The sequence below is a fragment of the Echinops telfairi genome, unplaced genomic scaffold, assembly GCF_000313985.2.
Source record: "Echinops telfairi isolate 266 unplaced genomic scaffold, ASM31398v2 ScPeMD7_6681;HRSCAF=7622, whole genome shotgun sequence".
NCBI lineage: Eukaryota > Metazoa > Chordata > Mammalia > Afrosoricida > Tenrecidae > Echinops > Echinops telfairi.
In genome coordinates this window covers 5,639-25,718 of record NW_022110581.1, presented here as the reverse complement: position 1 = coordinate 25,718, position 20,080 = coordinate 5,639, and the positions used below count along the sequence as shown (strand labels likewise).

General features: G+C 50.6%; 1 protein-coding gene across 1 annotated transcript in view; it reads right to left on the bottom strand.

Annotated features, from left to right (window-relative positions):
* Positions 1–2,960: 2,960 nt before the first annotated feature.
* Positions 2,961–20,080, bottom strand: part of UTP14A (UTP14A small subunit processome component) — a gene marked incomplete at its 5' end in the record, with an annotated part of 19,610 nt that continues 2,490 nt past the window's right edge. Inside the window, 9 exons of the mRNA XM_045295970.1 lie at positions 2,961–3,363; positions 7,096–7,195; positions 7,352–7,545; positions 9,406–9,806; positions 12,996–13,389; positions 13,757–13,834; positions 13,918–14,041; positions 14,511–14,605; positions 15,044–15,163. Coding sequence (XP_045151905.1) covers positions 3,079–3,363; positions 7,096–7,195; positions 7,352–7,545; positions 9,406–9,806; positions 12,996–13,389; positions 13,757–13,834; positions 13,918–14,041; positions 14,511–14,605; positions 15,044–15,163 — 1,791 coding nt within the window. The remainder of the gene's footprint in view (positions 3,364–7,095; positions 7,196–7,351; positions 7,546–9,405; positions 9,807–12,995; positions 13,390–13,756; positions 13,835–13,917; positions 14,042–14,510; positions 14,606–15,043; positions 15,164–20,080) is intronic.

Below are 20,080 nucleotides of genomic sequence, written 5' to 3'. Positions count from 1 at the left end.
GGGGAGCCGAGCCAGGGCGGTACCATTTGGAACAGAGAGGGGGGCTTGGGGGGAAGGGAGGAGCCAGGGGTCAGAGCCCTGTTGGGGCGGGGGTGCGCCACACCCTGGGAAAAAGGCTTGGGCACATCCAGAATGGACCAATCAGTGAGCAAGGCCAGGGTAGCGTCAAGGGGCAGCTTCGGCCAATGGGAAGGGAGAACACTTCGGAGGTTCGGAGGAAGAAAAGGAAAAAAAAAAAAAGCCTCAGGAAACAACAATCGAAGACGTTTAGGGGCTTGGATGGCTGGGAGTGGGCTTCGTTGCTAACACGTTCCGGCGCCTGCCCTCTCTTTGGAAGGCTGGGCTTGCTCACATCACCCCCCGGGGCAGCGGGACACGCCTGGAGCTGAAGAGGGTCCTGGCAAAATAGACAGGGATTGGCCTTTCCCCGGGTGGGGGACACTTGATGGGGCATCTCAATTCGGGATGTGGGTCAGACTGAGGTGGCAGCTTTGTGCTCCCAAGAGTGAGAGAGAAGGTTGTGGTCTCTTAAACGGAGGCAGGGGTGGGTGGGTGGGTGGGGGTCCCTCATCTCCGCACTATTGGCTACTGCCTTCTTAAGTGCCAACCAGCAAGTGGATAGTCTCAAGCCAATGGATAACTTAAAAGCGCCCTTTGGGCTCTGCACATCGGCCCGCGTATTTGTGGCCCTTTCTTGCTCCACAGAGGATGAACAGTGGTAGGGACCTGCTGCCACCACAGGGAACTTGGGGCCAATTTAGAGTTCTGTTCCCTCTTGGGCCACTAATCTAATGTGTAACACTAGATAACTCACTTTGGAGTCTTTACTTATCAAATCGAGGTAACTACTGACCACTGAGCTCTGGTGGAATAGTGGTTAGATGTTGGGCTGGGAACTGTAAGGTCAGCAATTTTTAACCACCAGCCCCTCCTTGGGAGCAAGATGAGGCTTTCTGTCCCCTAAGAGTTAGTTTCAGAAACCCACAGAGTAGAACTGCCCCTATAGACTCACTATAAGTCGCTATTGACTGATGGCAGTGAATTTGGTTTGACCCACCTCTGAAGGGGCCCTGGTGGGATAGTAGTTATGGTTGGGCTGCTAACTGCAAGGTCAGCAGTTCAAAATCCCCCGACACTTCACTGGAGAAAGACTAGGATTTCTTCTCCCATGAAAAGAGTTGTCTTGGAAACCCCTCAGGGGCAGTTCTACCCTGCCCTATTTAAGGTAGTTGAGTTGGCATCGACTTGATGGCAGGGAATGAGAGTGACCTCCGAGGTCTCCAAATAGTTGACCGGGCTTGGAAGGTGGGGTGCTGGGATAAGAGGGCCATATAGGGATATGGTGGGATGCTCTGCAAAAGATAGTGGAGTGTAAAAAAAGAGAAAACCAACAAACAAAAAAAGATAGTGGAGTGTGGCTATGAGCTTTTTAGGTCTGGAAATGTCTAAATCTTTGAAACGGCGTGTCTGACATGTTGGTGCATTTTGGGATGTGGGGAGGGTGGGTGACTAGCTCCTCAGAGGGGTCTGTGACACACACAATTTATCCTGTTTTGGTTTAGAAGGGCTAGGGGATACCCCCCTCCCCCCCCCCAGTATTCCTTGAAGGTGAAGAATAGTATTGTCCCCAGGAATGGTGGTTTCCACAGCCAGTCCTTTGGACTTAGAGGGGCAAAACTGTTCCTAAATTCCTTGTTAGGAATCATGGGGGGTGGGCAGGAGGAGTGGGACACAGGAATCCTTCCCTTAAATTTGTTTCTTGGAGATGCCAGTCCCCCAGTGCTGAGAAGCCCAGGAGAGCTGCCCTAGAGCAAAAGTGAGGTGTGAACCAAGAAGCCTCTGACCCAGTGGTGAGCTGGCTGAGTTTGGAGTTAAGGGAATAGAGCTCTACTTCTGGAAAGCTCGTCTACCCTACCTGTAAATGAAGAGTGACACCTTACTACTGCCTAGTTAGGAGAAGAGGGTAAGAAAATAAGTGCCAGGCTCACCTCCCAAATCATTTTAGAAAGTGGCTAGACTTGTGGGGCTGGAAACTGGCTTGCCCTTCTGGTCCTCAGGCAGACTTAGAGCAGAGTCCAACTGCAGTTTGTGCTCCTGGGCTCAGAGGTGAGGAAGATACACAGCCTTTTGTCAGAATCTTAAAGTCATTGGTAGTTGTCTCTGGTGAATCATGTTTTCCCATCTAATGGGATGTATTCCTGATCATTCCAACCCATTGCACGTTTCTCTAGGGCACTGGAGGCTGTTAATCTTTACTGGAGCAGATTAGCCTCATCTTTCTCCCTCCAAGCGGCTGGTGGTTTGAAAGGGCAGGTTTTGAACCACAAGCTTAGCAATCCAACCTTTCCCCGGCAGTGCCACCTGGGCTCATTCTCTCCATTCTGATTGTGATACAGCGACATCAACTTTGAGAGGCAGTGCGGGTTTGGTGGTGGACACCTTGCCCTGCATGCCAGAGTCCTGAGCCCAACCAATGTACCTCAAATGCAGTCCCGACTATCTGTCAGTGAAGGCTTGCCTGTTGCTACAAGGAAAAATTTCAGTGTAGTTTCCACAGTAAGATGGATTAGGAAGAAAGGCCTGGCAGTCTAAAATACTCACATCCAATGAGTCAATTCTGACTTGGTGCCTGTACTGGACAGAGCAGAACTACCTCTGTGGATTTCTGAGACCAACTCTTTGTGGGAACAGAAGGCCTCATTCTCCTCCTGCAGAGCGGCTGGTGGGTTTGAACTACTGACCTTACAGTTAGTAGAAAACCCTATGGGTCATAGTGGTCTGACCCCATGGTGTGTGGTGCTGACAACTCACAACCTGATCCTTAGTGAGAAAGTGAGGTTTCCCTGAAAAGTGCCACTGGAAAAACACATGGTGGGTGGGTGAGGGGGTGCATGGGGTGTCACACATGTCTGATTCAAGAGAGGACCCCCCACTGGGAGAGAACACAATCACTCTAGTTCGACAGAGAGAAGCGCCTTTATTGCCAACTTAAGGTTGAACGTGAGGCAGTGTGCAGGCCCGTCTGGGATCCTGCAACCCTCACCCCCCGGAAGTAGAAAGCAGCCAGGCCTGAGAACATCACTGCTCCAGTGCCTCAGGCGAGTTCTTTTTCAGCTGTTTGCGGTGCCGTTTGGAGAGCTGCTTGGGATTCCGCTGTACCACAGACAGGTCGGACCTCGAGGCTGACCGGTAGCCGACATCCTCGGCTTTTATGGGCTTAATGATATGCCCCGGCTTGGTGACAACCTTGGGGGTGGTCAGCTTTTGGAAGGCCCTCTGGGTGTTCCAGGTAGATCCTATTGGAGTCTGGATGGTCTGTTCAAACTGGTGGTGGTGGCTGAATGGGTATGGGAGCACGTGGACCTGGAAAGGGATGGAAGGAGGAAATGACTGGGGTGTCAGGCCAGGTGGGGGGGAGCAAATAGGGCCTTGCTTCAGTAGGCACAACTTCGGCACGTAAGCCAGACTGCTCCCAGCTAACTGGAGGATCCCCAACCCACTGAGGTGCACTGGAGAGTAGGGGTTCCTCATCCCGGTGCCCTGTATTTATGAAACCATCTGGGGGCGGCGGGTGGCAAGCTACTCCTAGCTGTTCTGTCTCATGCTAGATCGTAGGTAGTACCTGGGCCTGTGGGTCCTCCTATTTGCTTCCCTTCTCTCCCTCTCTTGATACGCAGAGGTCAAGGGCTAAGGCAGGGCTGCGTAAACTCTTTCCATTGGCAAGATACCTTTTTGACTGAGACATCTGCAATATGGGTAAGCTCTGCCAGAAACACCCTGGCTTCATTACGAATTTGACTTTGAAATAGTTTTTGGTTATTCCATGGGCAGAAACCTTTTTGATGTTGTCAGAATTTTTGTGACATACTCACCGCCCCCCCCCCCCCAATTCAGTTCTAGTTTAAGGAATGTTGGTCTAAGGCAGGCCTCCTCAAACTATGGCCCGAGGGCCACACCCGCTGAGGACATTTATCTGGCCCACCGGGTGTTTTTGCCCCGTTTGTTTTTTTACTTCAAAACGAGATATTGTGCAGTGTGCATAGGAATTTGCTCATAGTTTTTTCTTTAGACTGTAGTCTGGCCCTCCAACGGGTCTCAGGGACAGTGAACTGGCCCCCTGTTTAAAAAGTTTGAGGACCCCTGGTCTAAGGGACCCAAAGGGTGACCCTGGACACCCAGGAGACAAAACTCTGTGTAGTCTACCCCAGTCACATTCCAGAGGGCAGTGCAGCTGCGCGCAGGGAGGGCAAGTGCCCGGTCCAAGTAAACCAGAGCAGTGTGGGACAGTGGAGCCAGCACCCGTTTCCCTGCTTGGTCCACACTGCCCTCGGCCAAAGTGTTACCATCGTTAGCACTTGAGCAATGGTTGGAGTGGGGAAACTGAGCAGAGAACTGGGATGTTTGATGGAACCCTTATGAAAAGCTGGGTTCTGCTGGGGGGCAGTGAAGGCCGGGACCCCGGTGGCGGGGCAAGGCCATCGTGTCAGCGCCTTACTGGACTTGTCGGCGAGAGCTTTGCATGCCGCCTAGGGTGAGATGAAAAACCACCACAAACCACCTTCTGGCCGAACGATTTACTTTGACACACACACTTGTTGCACACTAGGGCCTGGGGTCTCTAACTTATGACATAGATGGGGGGAAAAATCAAGAGATTCTTGGAACATGCCCTGCTGGGTTTGTATTGTAGACGAGACCTCGGGAGGGGACAGGGGGCTTTGTTAAGGCTCACATTCTACCCTTTCCCTGGAATCTAGGGTCAAAGCTCCCATGGTGCCTCTCTTTCCTGTACTTGCCTGCTTGCTGCCCATCTCTGGGTTGTTTGTGCTCAGTGGAGATTGTGGTGGTTACTGTTCAAATGTCTGAGGTGGCTGAGCACTGAACATAAGACCAGGCAGAGCACTGAAATACGTGTTTTCTCAACCCTCTACTAGAACTGTTAAATAGGGAGGAGACCTGGTGGTGAGGCAGGCTACACATTGGGTTGTTCATCACAAGGTTGGTGGTTCAAACCCACAAGCAGCTCCATGAGGAAAGATAAGGCTCTTTGCCCCCATCAAGATTTATAGCCTTGGAAACCCAAAAGGAGCAGTTCTACCCTCTGCAGGGGCAGTGAATTATTTAATGTGGCTCTTTTACCCAAAGTCTGTAACTCCCATCATATGACCTTTTCCATACATGGGTCTGGGAAGGAGGGAGGGGAGATACTGATAGGATTCACCTGTGAGTGATTGTGGAACAGATGGCCTGAAATGCCATCCTGCCGTGCATAAAATGAGCCCTCAAAAGAGCCAAAGGGGGGAATCTCATTACCAGCAAGAACCAGGAGTGGATCATGTCCTCTGGACCTGAGAACCCTGTGCAGTGACCCTCCTGGTCCAGAGGACAGCTATACTGCCAGAGGCAGCAGAACCAGGAGCCAGAGCATGAAACCAAGTGCTGGACTTCCCAGCCCATGGAGCAGGTTAAACCAAGTGTTTTTGTGTAGGAGGCTGGCTTGTAGAGTAGGGTGCTTCTGGGCACTTAATTGGGGGGAATTGGGCTTGCCTGACCCATGGAAATGGAATGGAGTGCCTTTGGGCTGAGGTTTACTGGAGTGGGGTGCCTCTGGGCATGTCATTCAGGGGAGCTGTGTTAGCGGATCCGGAGAGCTTGAGCCAAATACCTTCTAGATAACACTGAGGGCAGAGTGGCATTATTAGCAGACCTGACAGATTTTTTTAATAAACAATACAACCCTCAGCATTTCTCATTGGCATCACAACTTGTTAACTTCCTTAACAAGCCCTTTTAGTCATGAAGTTTTAAAGCTCTGTGTGGCCATTGCTGTGAATATTAACATGCAGAGATTAAGTAGCATATTCATTAAGACAGTACACCCTGTGCTATAGGGTTGCTCTGAATCGCTATGAAATGGGCTAGATGGCAGTGAGCTGTTGTTAGCTTGGTTTTTGATGAGAACGGATAGGGCTTTGAAACTTTGGTGAAAACCCTACTATCTTTCTCTTCCACTTTTCCATGAATTTCCTGAAGCCCCCTACAGTTTGTTTTCTTATGGAGGAAAACTGCCAACTCATTTCATGCCTACAGCGGTTAGGGACAGAACTGAAGGGGGCACATCAAGGCCCTCTAGAGCAGTGGTTCTCCACCGTCCTCATGCCACAACCCTTTTATACGGTGCCTCATGTGGTGGCGGCCCCTCAACCATACAATTATTTTCATTGCTACTTCATCACTGTCATTTTGCTACTGTGATGAATCAGGCGACCCCTGTGAAAGGGTCCTTCGACCCCCAAAGGGGTCGAAACCCACAAGTTGAGAACTGCTGCTCTAGTGCAACCTTCTCGAGTCCCCTCTACACAAGTTGCTACCCTATGGCAGTATACTGAACCCTGTCACGGGAGTCACTCAGGAGGGGCACAGTTCAACTCAAGGAAAAGCTTCAATATGCTGCTCTGAGGTAAACACCCTCAGAGCATCAGATGACTCAATGTTCAATCCCTTCACTCTCCTTTTCTTCATTTTTCTTAAGGGCAAGGTCTCGTACCTTCTAGTCCCTGGCTGGTGCCAATGGTCAGTGCACTTGGTGTCCAAACCAAAAGCCACAGGTTCCAGTCCATGCGGAGGGGACTTGGATGAAAGACTGGAGACCTGCTTTTGAAAAGCCAGCCATGGCGAACCCTGTTCAGTGCAGTCCTCCTCTGACAGGCAAGGGTCCCCAGGAGTAGAAATAGCCCAGTGTGAACTTTGGTAGCGGTTCTGGTGGCTAAGTGCAGTTATGACTCATGGTGACCCCATGTGACAGGGTTTTCTAGACTACCCACTTCATGGACTATCAGCCGGTGGGCTCAACCTGCTGCCTTTGCCAGTTAGCAGCTGGGCATTTATCCGTTTCCACCACCGGGCCTCCTTTTGAAGCCATTCTTTTGCTCCTATGCAGGTGGTCTCATGCAGCAGAATGATCTAAGGCACTTGCTTGGGGGCATCCTAGCTGCAGCAGAGTAGGAGGGACCCCCCTGAGCCTCCTGCGTTTGGGGGTGAGTGGGAGGGGAGCGGCAGTGCAGGGGCACAAGCTGCCTCCCGACAGACCCTCACCTGGTGAGCCGCGACGTGGATGTTGCGTTTCTCACTGAGAATCACGTTCGGCAACTTCTGGTCTCTTCTTGGCGGCCCCTCCGGGGCTTTTATGAAAAACCTGAAAAGCAGAGCAGCAGGCGGCCTGACAAAGAGCTCTCAGTGAAGGCCTTCATCAAAAGGGTCCTGAGGACACTTTGGGGTGAAGTGGACGCGCAGTCCCCTCCAGTACACCCCCCGCCCCCCAGGCCAGCCCCCAATTCTTCCTCCTCCTTACCGGCGGCGTTTTTTGGCACTGGGCTGTAGGCCCACGCCGCCCCACTCGCCCCAGCCGGGCAGCGTCAGGTCCACGTCCTTTGGCTTATTGGCCTCCTCAGCCTCCCTCTTCTCTCTCAAGAAGTCTGCCATGACGTCATCCCCAGCGAAAGCTTCCTTTATGGTTTGCTTTTGCTCTCTCTCCCCTTCATCTTCCTGGGAAGAAAACAAGAGCTAGGGCTGCCCAGCTTGCCTTTGGGAGCCCTGTGGTAAAAGGTGCGTGGCAGGATGGGAAGTTTGGGTCACGACACTTTAGCGCCCCCTAGGGGGAATCATGTTGAACAACCATAGTCTGATAAACCAATCAAGCTTGAATTTCCTTCTCTCTAGGGGTCAAGTGTCCGGTCATACCATAGATTTCCTCTAGGACAGCAGTTCTCAATCTGTGAGCCCCGACCCCTTGGGGGTCGAAGGACCCTTTCACAGGGGTCGCCCGATTCATAACGGTAGCAAAATGACAGTGAAGAAGTAGCAATGAAAATAATTTTATGGTTGGGGGGGCGGTCACCACCACATGAGGAACTGTATGAAAGGATCGCCGCATTAGGAAGGTTGAGAACCACTGCTCTAGGAAACGTGTGGTGGAGAATATAGTCCTAGGTTAAGATTCCTCCCAGTGCTTTGCTGCGGCCCTGTAAAAAGGTCTGCACCACCTCTTCAAATTGCACCCCAGTAGCCTCACAGATTGCATTTGAGGTGGGTTTCCTTTCCGAACTAGAGTTCTTACACTCAAGATCTGGACAGGTCCGGAAAAGGAGGGCAAGTTTGCCAAAGGGAGATCATTCTCACTACAGAGCCTTCTGGAACATGTAGTTCAGCTCAGGCTAAGCCGAATTCTCACTCACTGCCATCCAGTCAGTTTTGACTCAGCAACCCTAAGGTACTGAGTAGAACTGCCCTGCCCCTTTGTATTTCCGGGGCAGTAAATCTTTCCTAGGCAGGAAACCTCAGCTTTATGCAGTGGAGTTGCTGGTGAGTTTGAACTGCTGACCCTGTAGTTGGCAGCTCCACTGTGCCACCTGAACTCTATAAGCACTGAATGGATGGGTCAGAAGTTTTCTTGAGACCTCCCCCCACTGCCTCCCTAAAGCTAAACCTGACCTGGGTACACTTGAGGCAGTAATGGGAGTGCTAGTCAGCCCAAAGACTACATCAGCCCTGACTTGTTGGATTACTATTTCGACCTTCGTAGGTAGGAAAGTTTGCCTTTGGTTACTAAGGGCAGAGGTGAGTGGGATGACGCTTCCAAAAACTGTCCTAGGGAAAATCACATTTATTGTAGGGTCAAGTGTCCTCCCTTGTGCATTTATCACATGATGCAACGTAAAACTTTCAGCGAGTTAGCTGTGAGAGGTGGAGATGGAGGTGGTGTGTGTAGGTGGTGGAACGAGTGGCCTAGAAGCCAAAACACAGGTTTCCTGTGGCGGATGTCCTCTGAGAAACAAGTGCCAGTGCTCCTTGCTCTTGTAGTTCCAAGTCACTGACCTGGGAAGTACATTCATCTGGGCTCCCTCTGAGGGGAGGAGAACCTTGGCAATAGTGCACACACCCCAAGCTGGCCTGCCTGGGAACTGGCTTGGGCTGGGGAGAGCAGCTAAGCGTAGGGTGTCACTCAGGGTTCAGCATGTGGGGTCTCAGCATCAGGAACACACCTAGATTTACAAATGGTCATCAAGACCAAACTTCCTGCCGAGTCAATTCTGACTCACAGTGGCCCTACAGGACACAGAACTGTTCCTTTGGGTTCCCCAAGACTCTAAAGTCTTCCCAGGGGCAGGCAGCCTCAACTTGCTCTTTGGGAGTGGCTGGTGTTTCCCAACTGCTGACCTTGTGGTTTGTAGCCTCAAATGGAAGCCTGTCTGCCCAAAAACTGTTGGGGACCACTCAACTACTGACGCATGCCCCCACTGCAGCAGAGCCTCCTCGATTCCAGTGCCGGACACACTGACACTTTCTGCACTAGCTCTGCCCATAGAGGGTCGTCCCTCCCACACACATACCCCATGCTCTGCTCACCTCCTCTTCCATGGTTGTGGGAACTGCCAAAGACTTCCCTGAAGGAGATCTGGTGGTGAGGAGGTTGTGCAGATCAATCATTTGCGCTTTCCCTTTCTTCTTGGGAGCAGCAGGCTGATTCTTGGGGCTCTTCCCTGCGTGCAGCCCCTGTGACACAGGGCGGGGAAGCTCCAGGTTTGGGCAACAGCCTTCTCCACTCAGCTCGTCCAGCTCTTCCAGAGTCCTCGCTCGCTCTGGCCTCTGCAGTAACAGGGGCTCCTCCTCAGCTGCCTGCTCCTTCTCTGGGGCTGGGGGAGCAGCCCCTGTGGAGCTCCCTTTGGGGGGCTGGGATGACCGGGCTTCTTTGGGGAGCTTCTGGGCCAATCTTCGCACTTCCAGCAGCACCTCCTGACTGCTGGTATCTGGGGGCAGAGGGGAGTCAGAGCAGTCAGCTAAGGAAGTAGGAAGTGGCCTTTATCAACGAGCACTTACTGAGCACAGCCAACAGTCAGCACCCACTGGGTGCTGGGTACACCCTGACAGTCCACGTATGGGAGCCTCCAGAAGGTTCCTAATCATTACCTGTCACACAGCTGGCAGCAGGGTTTGGAGGTTAAAAGCATGGTGTTGGGCAGCAGATGTCCTGGGTCCTATTCCTAGCCCCGCCAGTGACTCACTGCAGAACTGGGACCGAGGCTGAGTTCCCCCGCAGAGAGCCCGCCCCAGATTCCAAATATCCAAAGGGAAGCATTTAAGCAGGTGGCCCCTGAATGTAATACCATTGTCATCTGTGTTTTTGTCAGGGGCCATCAATTATCATTCCGGGTGACTCCTTGTGACAGAGCAGAACTGCCCATAGGGTTTTCTAGGCGGCCACCGGGATGGGGCAGATGAGATGGGCAGCTCTTTCTCCCATGGAGCCCCGGGTTGTGTTCCAACTGCCAACCCTTGTGCCACCAAGGGCTCTTCATATCCTCTCTATTTGGCCACACCTTGCCTGGACTTACCTGGATGCTAGATTCTCGCCAGAGGCTGTGACCAAGCCAGACAGAGCTTCTGTCTGCAGTGTGTGTGTGTGTGTGTGTGTGTGTGTGGTGGTGGGGGGCACTCTCCTGTCACCAGCACTCTCTAGGCAGCCTGCTCTTTGTCCAGCCCCCAAGTAACCCTGCTCTTTAACTCTGACTTGAAGCTGCTCTAAGAAGCTGCTGGGGAAAAAAAAAAGAAGCTGCGTTGCAATCTTTGGACACCTATATGTTTATTTCTCCAGAATTAAGCTTTTGTCTCCAGTCTGTCGGGCCCACTACTTTCCCGTCTTTTAAGAAAGTTCTTTTTATTCCTCTAGGAAATCCAAATCCCTCTCCTGCTTGTGTCTGTGTCATACCCAACTGCGGCACATCTTGAGCTGTTGGGGTGGGGGGAGGGGGCGGCGGCACCAGGTTTCTGAAATCACCTCGAGCCACTGCTTGTGCCAACGGCTCCCAGGAAACGTCAGCTGCAAACCCTCGGTGTGAAGATTCCCCAACACAAGTCAAAAGACAGCCTTTTCAATGAAAATGGTTGCCATGTGAAAATGGACTTGCTGTCATCTAAATGCAGTATTCCTTGAAGGAAGTCTTAATAGATGTGAGCATTCATCTGGAGAGCCGGGTGATTTTGGAATATGGACCATTTTCTAAGCAGGCTTGATAAGACCCTGGCTTAGCCCCAGAGCAAGGAGCTCCTGGTGGTGCAGTGAGTTGCGCTTTAGGCCAATAACCATGAAGCCAGCAGTTCAAAACCACCAACCACTCTGTGGGAGAAAGATGAGGCTTTCTGATCCCATGAAGAGTTAGTCTCAGAGACCCATAGGGGCAGTTCTGCTCTGTCCTGCAGGGTTGCTGTGAGTCAGAATGAACTCAATGGCAGTAAATTCAGTGTGTTTTGTTTGTATCCCCAGGCTCTCTGACCCGTCTCTAGGGTGCTAGAGCTGTTAACCATTAAAGCTCTTCAAGATAAAAGATCTGTGGTGGCTACACCACCTGGAGAGGGTGACTAATGCTGCTGACTCGGTTGCTTCAGAATTGGTGATGATGGTAAGTGGTTTGTGTGGAACAGCGTTTCCCAAAGTGGGCAATACCGCCCCCCCCAGGGGTGTTGGAATGATCCAGGGGAGCTGCAAAAGCAGATCCCTACACTTTATTCTAGATTATGTGCTAAAGCACAAATCCAGGGGGTGGTGCTGAGTCTTTTTTTCCCCCACTCCTCCTCCCCACCAAAATGGAATGGTACGCCAAATCAGTTTGCGGACCTATCTTCTACATCTATTTGCCAAAACAAAACAAAAAATTCTGAGTAGCTATCTAAAAGTTCAATACCAAAATGGCAAACATTCTCTTTGAAATGAATGCTTGTCACAATTATTTAAAAAAAGCATATGAGGTTTCAAAACGTTCATGGAAATATGCCACTATCTTTTCATTAGAATTTTCCGCAAAATTTTTGATGCTGTCTCTAATTTCTAGTATGGGGCAGCTGTTTACAGCCATCTAATGTTTGTGGTTGGCCCTGCCAATTCAACAAAATAGGTACGGGGCGCTGTACTGTAAATGTATCAATTGAAGATAAAACATCTTTGTCAGTTTTTATATTAACTGAGTACTCCAACAAAGAGAGTAAAACTAACCAGTTGCATGCTTTCTTTTTTCCCCCCTCTATGCATTTGAATTGTAGCGCTGGAGAAGAATATCGAATGTACCGTGGACTGCTCAAAGGACAAACTGATCTGTTTTGGAAGAAGACGGCCAGAGTGCTGCTTAGAGGCAAGGATGGCAAGACTTCATGTAACAAACTTTAGACATGTGGCCAGGAGAGACAAGTCCCTGAAGAAGGACATCTTGCTTGGTAAAAGTGAAGGGGCAGCCAACAAAAGGACGGCCCTCAAGGACATGGATCGACACGATGGTTGCAACAGTGGACTCACATGTAAGAGCCACTGTAAGGATGGCACAGGACTGGGCAGCATTTTGTTCTCGTGTTCATACGGTTGCTATGGGTCAGAACCATTCACAAATGACCTTTTGAAGGAAAGTCTTTTTAAGCAATTGGCAAACAGTATAACACGCAAGGAAGAGCCCGACCCGGGAGTGGCAACTCTAACTTAACCATGGCAACTGTGGGGCCACTCACTCTGGGCTGCTCTTATTCCAGTGGGGACATAAACCCGAACTCTGAAGCATTCCATGCACCCCTCCCACCGTACCAACTGCACAACCCCCTGAAACCACAGCAATGTTTTCAGGTTGTTCCTGAGTGCCTCGCCATCCTCTACTCTAGGTGTTAACTGGAATTCTCCAGCTATGCCACCCCCCCACCCCCATGGCTTCTTTCTGGATCATAGGTCACTGTTATGGCAACAGTCACGGCAACTCAAGACCATTCCTTCAAGGATGGCTGTTGAAGCCCAAAAGTCGCCCCCCTCCCTGCCAGCAGAAAGCCAGCTCATAGGAATTGACTTTGTCTTCAGGGACCCAGTGTTCATGCTCGTCATGGTCCCCAGAGCCTGCATGTGGCTGTGTGTGTGGGCGGATGCCTCGCTGTCTGCTACGTAATGGTGACATCTCCTCACAACTCACCTTGTGCCTCCGGATGGTTCCTGGCCCCAGCCGCATGACCGAGCTCGGACCTTTTCCTAAGGGACCGCCTTTCCTCCAATTCTCTCAGCTCGGTTTCCTCTGTGGCTCCAGCGCTCCCTTCCCCGTCACTTTCGGAATCCTCACCAGCAGTGGGCTCAGAGGGAAGTTGTTCCGGGTCCTGCTGCTCATCGGCCTCACTGGCCGCCAGGGTGACACTTTGGAGCATCCAGGGGTTTGGCCCATTTGCCTTCATTTGGATTGCATTCACGGCATCAGGGACCAGCAGCTCCTCCTCTTCCATCCTGCCCTCCTCTTCCTCACTCTCCAAGGAGACTTGGAGTTTCTGTGTCAGCTCTTTGTTCTTGGCCAATTGTTCCTGCATGGCCTGGCGAGCCTGGAGGAAGGGGAGGCACAGCGGGAGAGAGCCTTGTCAGCCAGCGACCACGCCCCCACCTCTCTGGGCCTGGTTTTGAAAACAGTGGTCCCCTCTCAATGCACCCTGACCAAGATCCCTTTGAATACCCACAGCTTAACTCCTCTGGGATAAATAAGTCAGAGAGACACTCTCTGCCATTCGAGGAACTGACATGTGACACGAGAAGGAGCCCCTCTGCCCAGCCTTTCCTGAACTTACCTTCAATGCAGATGCCCTTTCACCTAACTAGTCCACCTAGTTCCTTTCCCTCCCTATGTAAGACACTGCTGGATGCCGAGTGAGATTCCTGGTTCTCCACGCCTCCTTCTGGCCGAGGGTCTCTTACCTCTGGGTCATACTTGGCCATGATGGCCTTTGACTTGGCCCATTTGCCACTGTTCTGGTGTTTGAGGCTCATTCGCTCCTGGAGAGAAATGACAGTGTGAGATTGCTGTTGGCCGCCTAGGACAGAAGCCTTCCAGAAGCAGGGGCCAGAGGACATCTCACCATCATCCGGGCCCTTTCCACTTTTTCCAGTTCTTCTAGTGCCGCACTGGGATTGGCCTGTCGAAGGTTCTCGAAGTTAGTTAGAGCTTTTTTGGCTTTACCTTTCCTGATGACCTTGTGATACCTAGAAGACAGAAGAGTGAAGTTAGATTGAGCAGACGCTCACACTCCACACCCCAGTGTGCCCATCCCGCCCAGGGGGCTTTCCCTTTTTGGGGGCTGGACCCCTCAGAGACCACGGGGCTATCTGAGGCCCTAAGGGAGGAAGGGAACGAGTGGGTTCCAAGGAGACGGCATGGCTTGGCACTGAGGAAGCCCACTGCAAGGCCCTGGAAGGGAGTGAGCCACTCAACAGTCCTTAGCAAAATCAACAATGCGGGTCAGAGGCAAAGGACAGCAACAGGGCATGAGTGGAGCAGGCAAAACTAGGAGGCTGGTCTGGAAGGGAAGAACGGGTGCTGCCCTCCAATTTGGGATTGCTTTGCCATGGCCCCAGTTACCACACTACATCATAGACTTTCCTAAAGACGCGTGCCTTAGTCCCATCACTTCCTCTTGGGGAACTCAAGGCCAGGCCCCAGGGGCCATCTTACTTTTTGCTTTTGATTTTCTTCTCTCTTCGAGCCTTGGCCTCATAGTAGGACTGTAGGGCCCGGGCCCTCTGCAGCTCGGCTCGGCGCATCTTAGCCTATAACAAATGACATTTACCGTGACCCCTGGGCTTGAAGAATCGATCGAGCCACTTGAATTACAGTGCTGGCATAGAATAGTTAAAGTGCCATGGTCTGTCAAAAGGACACACTGAATTGTCTGGAAGAAGGGTGCTCCTTTGAAGCAAGGATGGCAAGACTTGGGCTTACATACTTTGGCGATGTTGTGAGAGAAGGACATCGTGCTTTGTAGAGGGGCGGTGAAAGGGAGGAAGGCTTCAACGAGTTGGACTGACACAGTGGCTGCATCAATGGCTCAAGCATAGGAACAAGTGTGAAGGCACAGGCCCGAGCAGTGTTTTGTTCTGTGATACAGAACTATGGGTTGGAATCAACTTGACAGTATCTAACAACAAGCACAACCACAACTACCTGAGGGCAGCTGCTTGGCGCATCAGAGGGCCCCTTCCACATACCTCTTCCAGGCTCATGGCTTTGAGAGAGGCCTTTTCCGCTGGTGTCAGTAAAGGGTCCGTCACTGGCTGCTTGTTCTTGTGGAGGACATTGAGAATCTCCTGCTCCAGGGGAGTCCTTGCCTTCCGGAGGGGACAGCATGCTCATTCTTACCTTGAACTCTTTTAACTCCTACCCCACCCCACCCTCAACCGTCATTTTGACAACACTCAACTGCATCAGATTCATAGACGGAGCAGAAGGGGTGCCGCCACACAGTTCTAGCCTTGCTGTGCAGCTGGGCACAGAGAGCCTTATTTGGACTTAAAGACAATAGCAGGGGGCCTGGGGTATTACCTCTGTTATCACCAAGGGGATGACTCTTGTGTCTAGATGATCAATTGTGCAAACCAGAATTCCCTTCTCTTAAGGAACTAATAATCAGAGGCCCCTTTGGAAATGCTGGAAGAACAGAAGTCACAATAATACTGGACTGTCCGAGTTTTGAAGGCCACAAAACAGTCCCTGCACTGTAAAGCCTATTTGGAGTGGATGACCATTACCTTAGAGTTACTCTCAGCTTTGTATCATGAGGTTCCTTTTAGGAATATTTCTGGAAGAAGGGGGAAGTGGATGCCCAGGAAGCAGCCCTGTAGAAGAGCTCATCGGGAATCCCTTAAGGTTTTTTTGTTTAAACCATAGGCATAAGCTACAAACCATGTTATGTGCATGTTCTTGGAATCGTTACTTATGAGAAGAAATGAGAAAGGCCTGACGTGTTTCAGCATCTAACTCACTGCCGTCGAGCTGATGCTGACTCATAGCGACCCTATAGGACAGAACAGACCTGCCCCTGTGGGTTTCCAAGACTGCAACTCTACAGGAAGAGAAAGCCTCATTCGTCTTTCTCCCACAGTATAGCTGGGGGTTTCGAACTGTTGACCTTCTGGTTAGCAGGCCAATGCCTAACCACTACACTGCCAAGGCTCCTGTGTTTTACCATAGTCCATGTTTTAATCTCCCAAGCTCAAAAGGGCTGAACTAAAATAACCCAAACTCACTGCCTCGGAGATAATTCGGACTCATAGCAACCTCCATAGAGCGGAGTAGAATGGCCCCTGTGGGTTCCCAAGGCGGTACAGCTTCACAGCAGCAGAAAGCCTCATCTAACCTGTGTTAGCAGCCCAACCCTACACCACCGGGGCACCTCCAACAGAAGGAACAAATGGGATGAGTTGTCATCGCCTTGTTTCAGATGTCAACGAGAGACCCCTCGTGCTACTGATCGAAGTTGTGAGTACGATTCAAATCACCATGCCAATTAGGCCACAAAGATGGCCCTGGGGCATAATCTCACTTACACCCCCACCCCCACTATGGCTTTCTTCACTTGTCAGATATATCATGGTCAGTATTAAACCTCACAAAGATTGGGGTCAAAGCATACACACGCATCACGTGGTACACGAGGCTATTGATGTCACCGGAAACCTGTTCTATCGAAGGTGCAGGGCCTCCCCGTTTACTATCTGCAGCAGTGATCAATCATAGGCTCCGAGGTGAGTTACAGGACAGTGTCCCAATCTCCCTTCAATCCCATTCAATGCAAAAAACCCTTATTGATTGCAGCTACATCCTAGGTGCTGGCGCTGGCTGCTTGCTGGGAAGGCTTGCTTGATGAAGACCGCTCCTGCCTTCAAAGAGCTGAAAGCTACCTCACTAACAAAACAACAGGTTAGATGCCATTTGATGGGGTGAGCAGAGGAAGGAATAGTCCGTTTTGACGAGAAGTGGGGTTTGAGAAGGGCCTGTAGGTTTGCCTGGAAGCCTCGGTATGCCCAGACACGAAATGTTCCAAACAGAGTGCTATATAATCTTGGAAGTATGAGGTGGCTTCAAAAGTAGGTGGGAAATGTCCATTCTTTGTTCTGTCCATTTTTTCATTTTGAAGCGGCCTTATATACGGGAGCGAGCGGTGTGTCCGGGCCCATGTAACCACGACGCCAGGCGCATTCATTTCCATCTTGAAGTGGGGCTCCTTGGAAGGATTTTGGGCAGAGCAAGTCCCACCAGTTTTGTATATTGGAAAGAAAAGTCTGGGGATGTACAGATGTAAGGCTTAGGGCTGTAAGAAGTATGGGGAAAGGAGGGACCTGAGAGCTAGTTGAACAGATGGGACAGGACCCAGCTATGGTCTGGGGAGGGGTGGCAGTTAAAGGACTGAGGGAGGAATTGAGGCAGCGAGCTGGGCTGGGAATGGAGTTGGAGAAGGCAGGTGGGGATGCAGGGTTTGGCGGCCGGGGGAAGGAGAACCAGACAGTCAGTTTGGGATACAATACGTTTTTATGTCCAGGGGAGACCCTGTTCTTCAGTGGATCGTGGCCCTGGGTGGAGGTGGATGTGGGGTTGAGAGGGATCTGTAGCATATACTGGGGATAGCCATGACTCATCCATGGAGTTTACTGAGCCGAAATTAAGAGAACTAAGAAAGAGAAGCCAGACAGATTGGAGTGGAGAGGGGACCTAGGAGCACTCCATAGAAGGAAAGGGAGGATTTTTGAAGAACAGGCTGGAGACAAGGACGTGGCCTGGTTGACCCTCTTGAGAGTGGTTTCTGTCAGCGCTAGAAAGTTTGCCACCTTAGGAGGTGGCGAGTGGGGGGAGCAGTAGGGGCAGAGACTAGCTTTGCCCTAAGCCTGCTCCTCAGAATGCCATTCTAGGAATTTACCTGATTCACAAGGGTTTTGAAAATGTCTAAAATGGTATGTTAATTACATTTATTTACTTTTATGTAAAACCAGCATATACACCTGGGTTTCTTTACTGTCTTTGTACAGCTAGAGGAACCCTGGTAGCATAGTAGTTACACATTGGGCTGTGAACCATAAGATCAGCAGTTTGAAACCACCAACTCTTTCTTGGGAGAAAGACAGGGCTTTCTACTCTTGTAAGAACTGTCTTGGAAACTCACAGGGCAGTTCTAACCAGTCCTATTGGGACACACTATGAGTCAGAATCAACTCAATGGCTGTGAGTATGTGGTTGAACTTGGTTACAAAAAGGGCAGGGAACTTGTTTTTATTTTTTATTTTTTAATATGCTAAGTATGGACTGTGAGTCACCAAGCTTGGGACGGAACAGGTAACATGCAGTCTTTTCTAGCGATAGAAACACCCCTCCCTGCCCCACTGTGAGGCCATGCTGATGGAGTGAGGTTTGGGGAGCACTTTGGGAGGTGCTGGTACAGATAACAATGTCTGCCTGTGTGGGGGAAGAAAGAGGGGTTCTGCCTTTATCGTTTCTTGTAACACTTTGCAAATGCACTGTTCTTTCATTCTTCTCAGCTCGAATGACAATTTTTGGACGAAAAGGAAGGCGCTCTGGTGGAGCAGTGATTAAAGCGCATGGCCGCTAAGGCAAAGGGCAGGGGTTGAAACCCACCAGCTGCTCTATGGGAGAAGGATGTTACCCACAGCCTTGGAAGCCCTGCGGGCACTTCTCCTTTGTCCTGCAAGGGCGCTCAGAATCAGGACAAACTCGAAGCCAGCAAGTTGGGTTTGTACCAAAATGGTGTGGCTAACTCCTGATTCTCCAACTCCAGAAACCCAGCACACACTTAACCTTGGTATGTTGTAAGGAAAGAGTGGGGAGTTGCTAGTTAGAAAGTATCTCTAGGAATCTCCTTATTCCTCTGTGACCCTGGGGCATGCCTTCTGAAAGGGAAATCCTTGAGAAAGTGACCAGCCCGATGTCTTCAACACTTAGCGCTTGGGCCCCATTTGGCTTCCCTTTCCTGGAGAGCCACCATAGGGCTGTCCTGACTGGGCGCTCCCTTGTCACTGAAGAACCAGATCGACCAAACAACTCAGGAGTGAGACATGCTTATGTATTTCTTTTGGTTTTAATAAGCCCCCCCACCTCTTCCCCATTAGGAAATATACCAGATACTCGTGTTATACTACCCATTATAAATACAGAGAGAGAGATATTTCAATAGAGAAAATGGGAAGTTTAACAAAAATTTCCCCTATCTTTTCTTTTGTATTACTTCTTAATTTCACCCTGCCTCCTCTAATTGCCTCATATGCATGTGAAAGTTGGATACTGATTAAGGAAGACTAAAGAAAAATCAATGTTTTGGAATGGTGGTGCTGGCGATGAGTACTGAAAGAACCATGGTCTGCTAAAAGGGCAAACCAATCTGTCTGGGCAGTGTTTCTTAGAGGCAAGGACGGTGAGACTTCCTGTTGTCAGGAGAGACCAGTCCCTAGAAAAGGACATGCTGCTTGGTAAAGTGGATGGCCAGAGAAGGAAAGGATTGACACAGTGGCTGTAACCATGGGCTCAGACATAGGAACAATTATGAGGATGGTGTAGGGCCTGGCACTGTTATGCATAGAGTCACTATAAGTCAGAACCGAGTAGGTGTGCCACTTGACAACAATAATGATAAAACAAATTCTCTCTTTCATCCTACAGCCATACTTTATGATACCGGATCTGTATCTTAAGACGGAGAGGGACGTGGCCTAGAAAAACCGCTGGTGACTTCAACATCAGCACCATGAGCCCAGTGCATGCTGGTAAGAAGTGAGAAACTGCTAACTTTCTAGTGATGGTGGCCAACAGGGTTTCTTTCGATCAGCATTTCCCTCCCCGGAGCTTTTGGAAAGTCCAAAGGAGAAGCCCAAAGGACCCCACTGTCCACGGCTTGGGGGCTGCTGATGGATTCATTTTTCAATTGAAGAGAGGACATCCCATTACCAACAACACAGTGGTGAGCAGGCAAAGAAAGACGGGCTCTTCTAAAGCACCTGTTTCAGGCATTGGGGTTTCAACCTGAGAACGTTGGAGACTTTAGGGATTATCGCTATGGGTTGGAACTGACTTGATGGCACCTAAAAACAACGATAACAGAGGCTTGCCAGCTCTTAATTGTGCTAAGCCAGCTCAATAAGAGGAGCTCTGGTGATAATAGTGGTTATATACTGGGTTGCTAACTGCAAGGTCAGCAGTTTGAAACCACTTCACTATGGGTCAGGATTGACTCATGACACCTA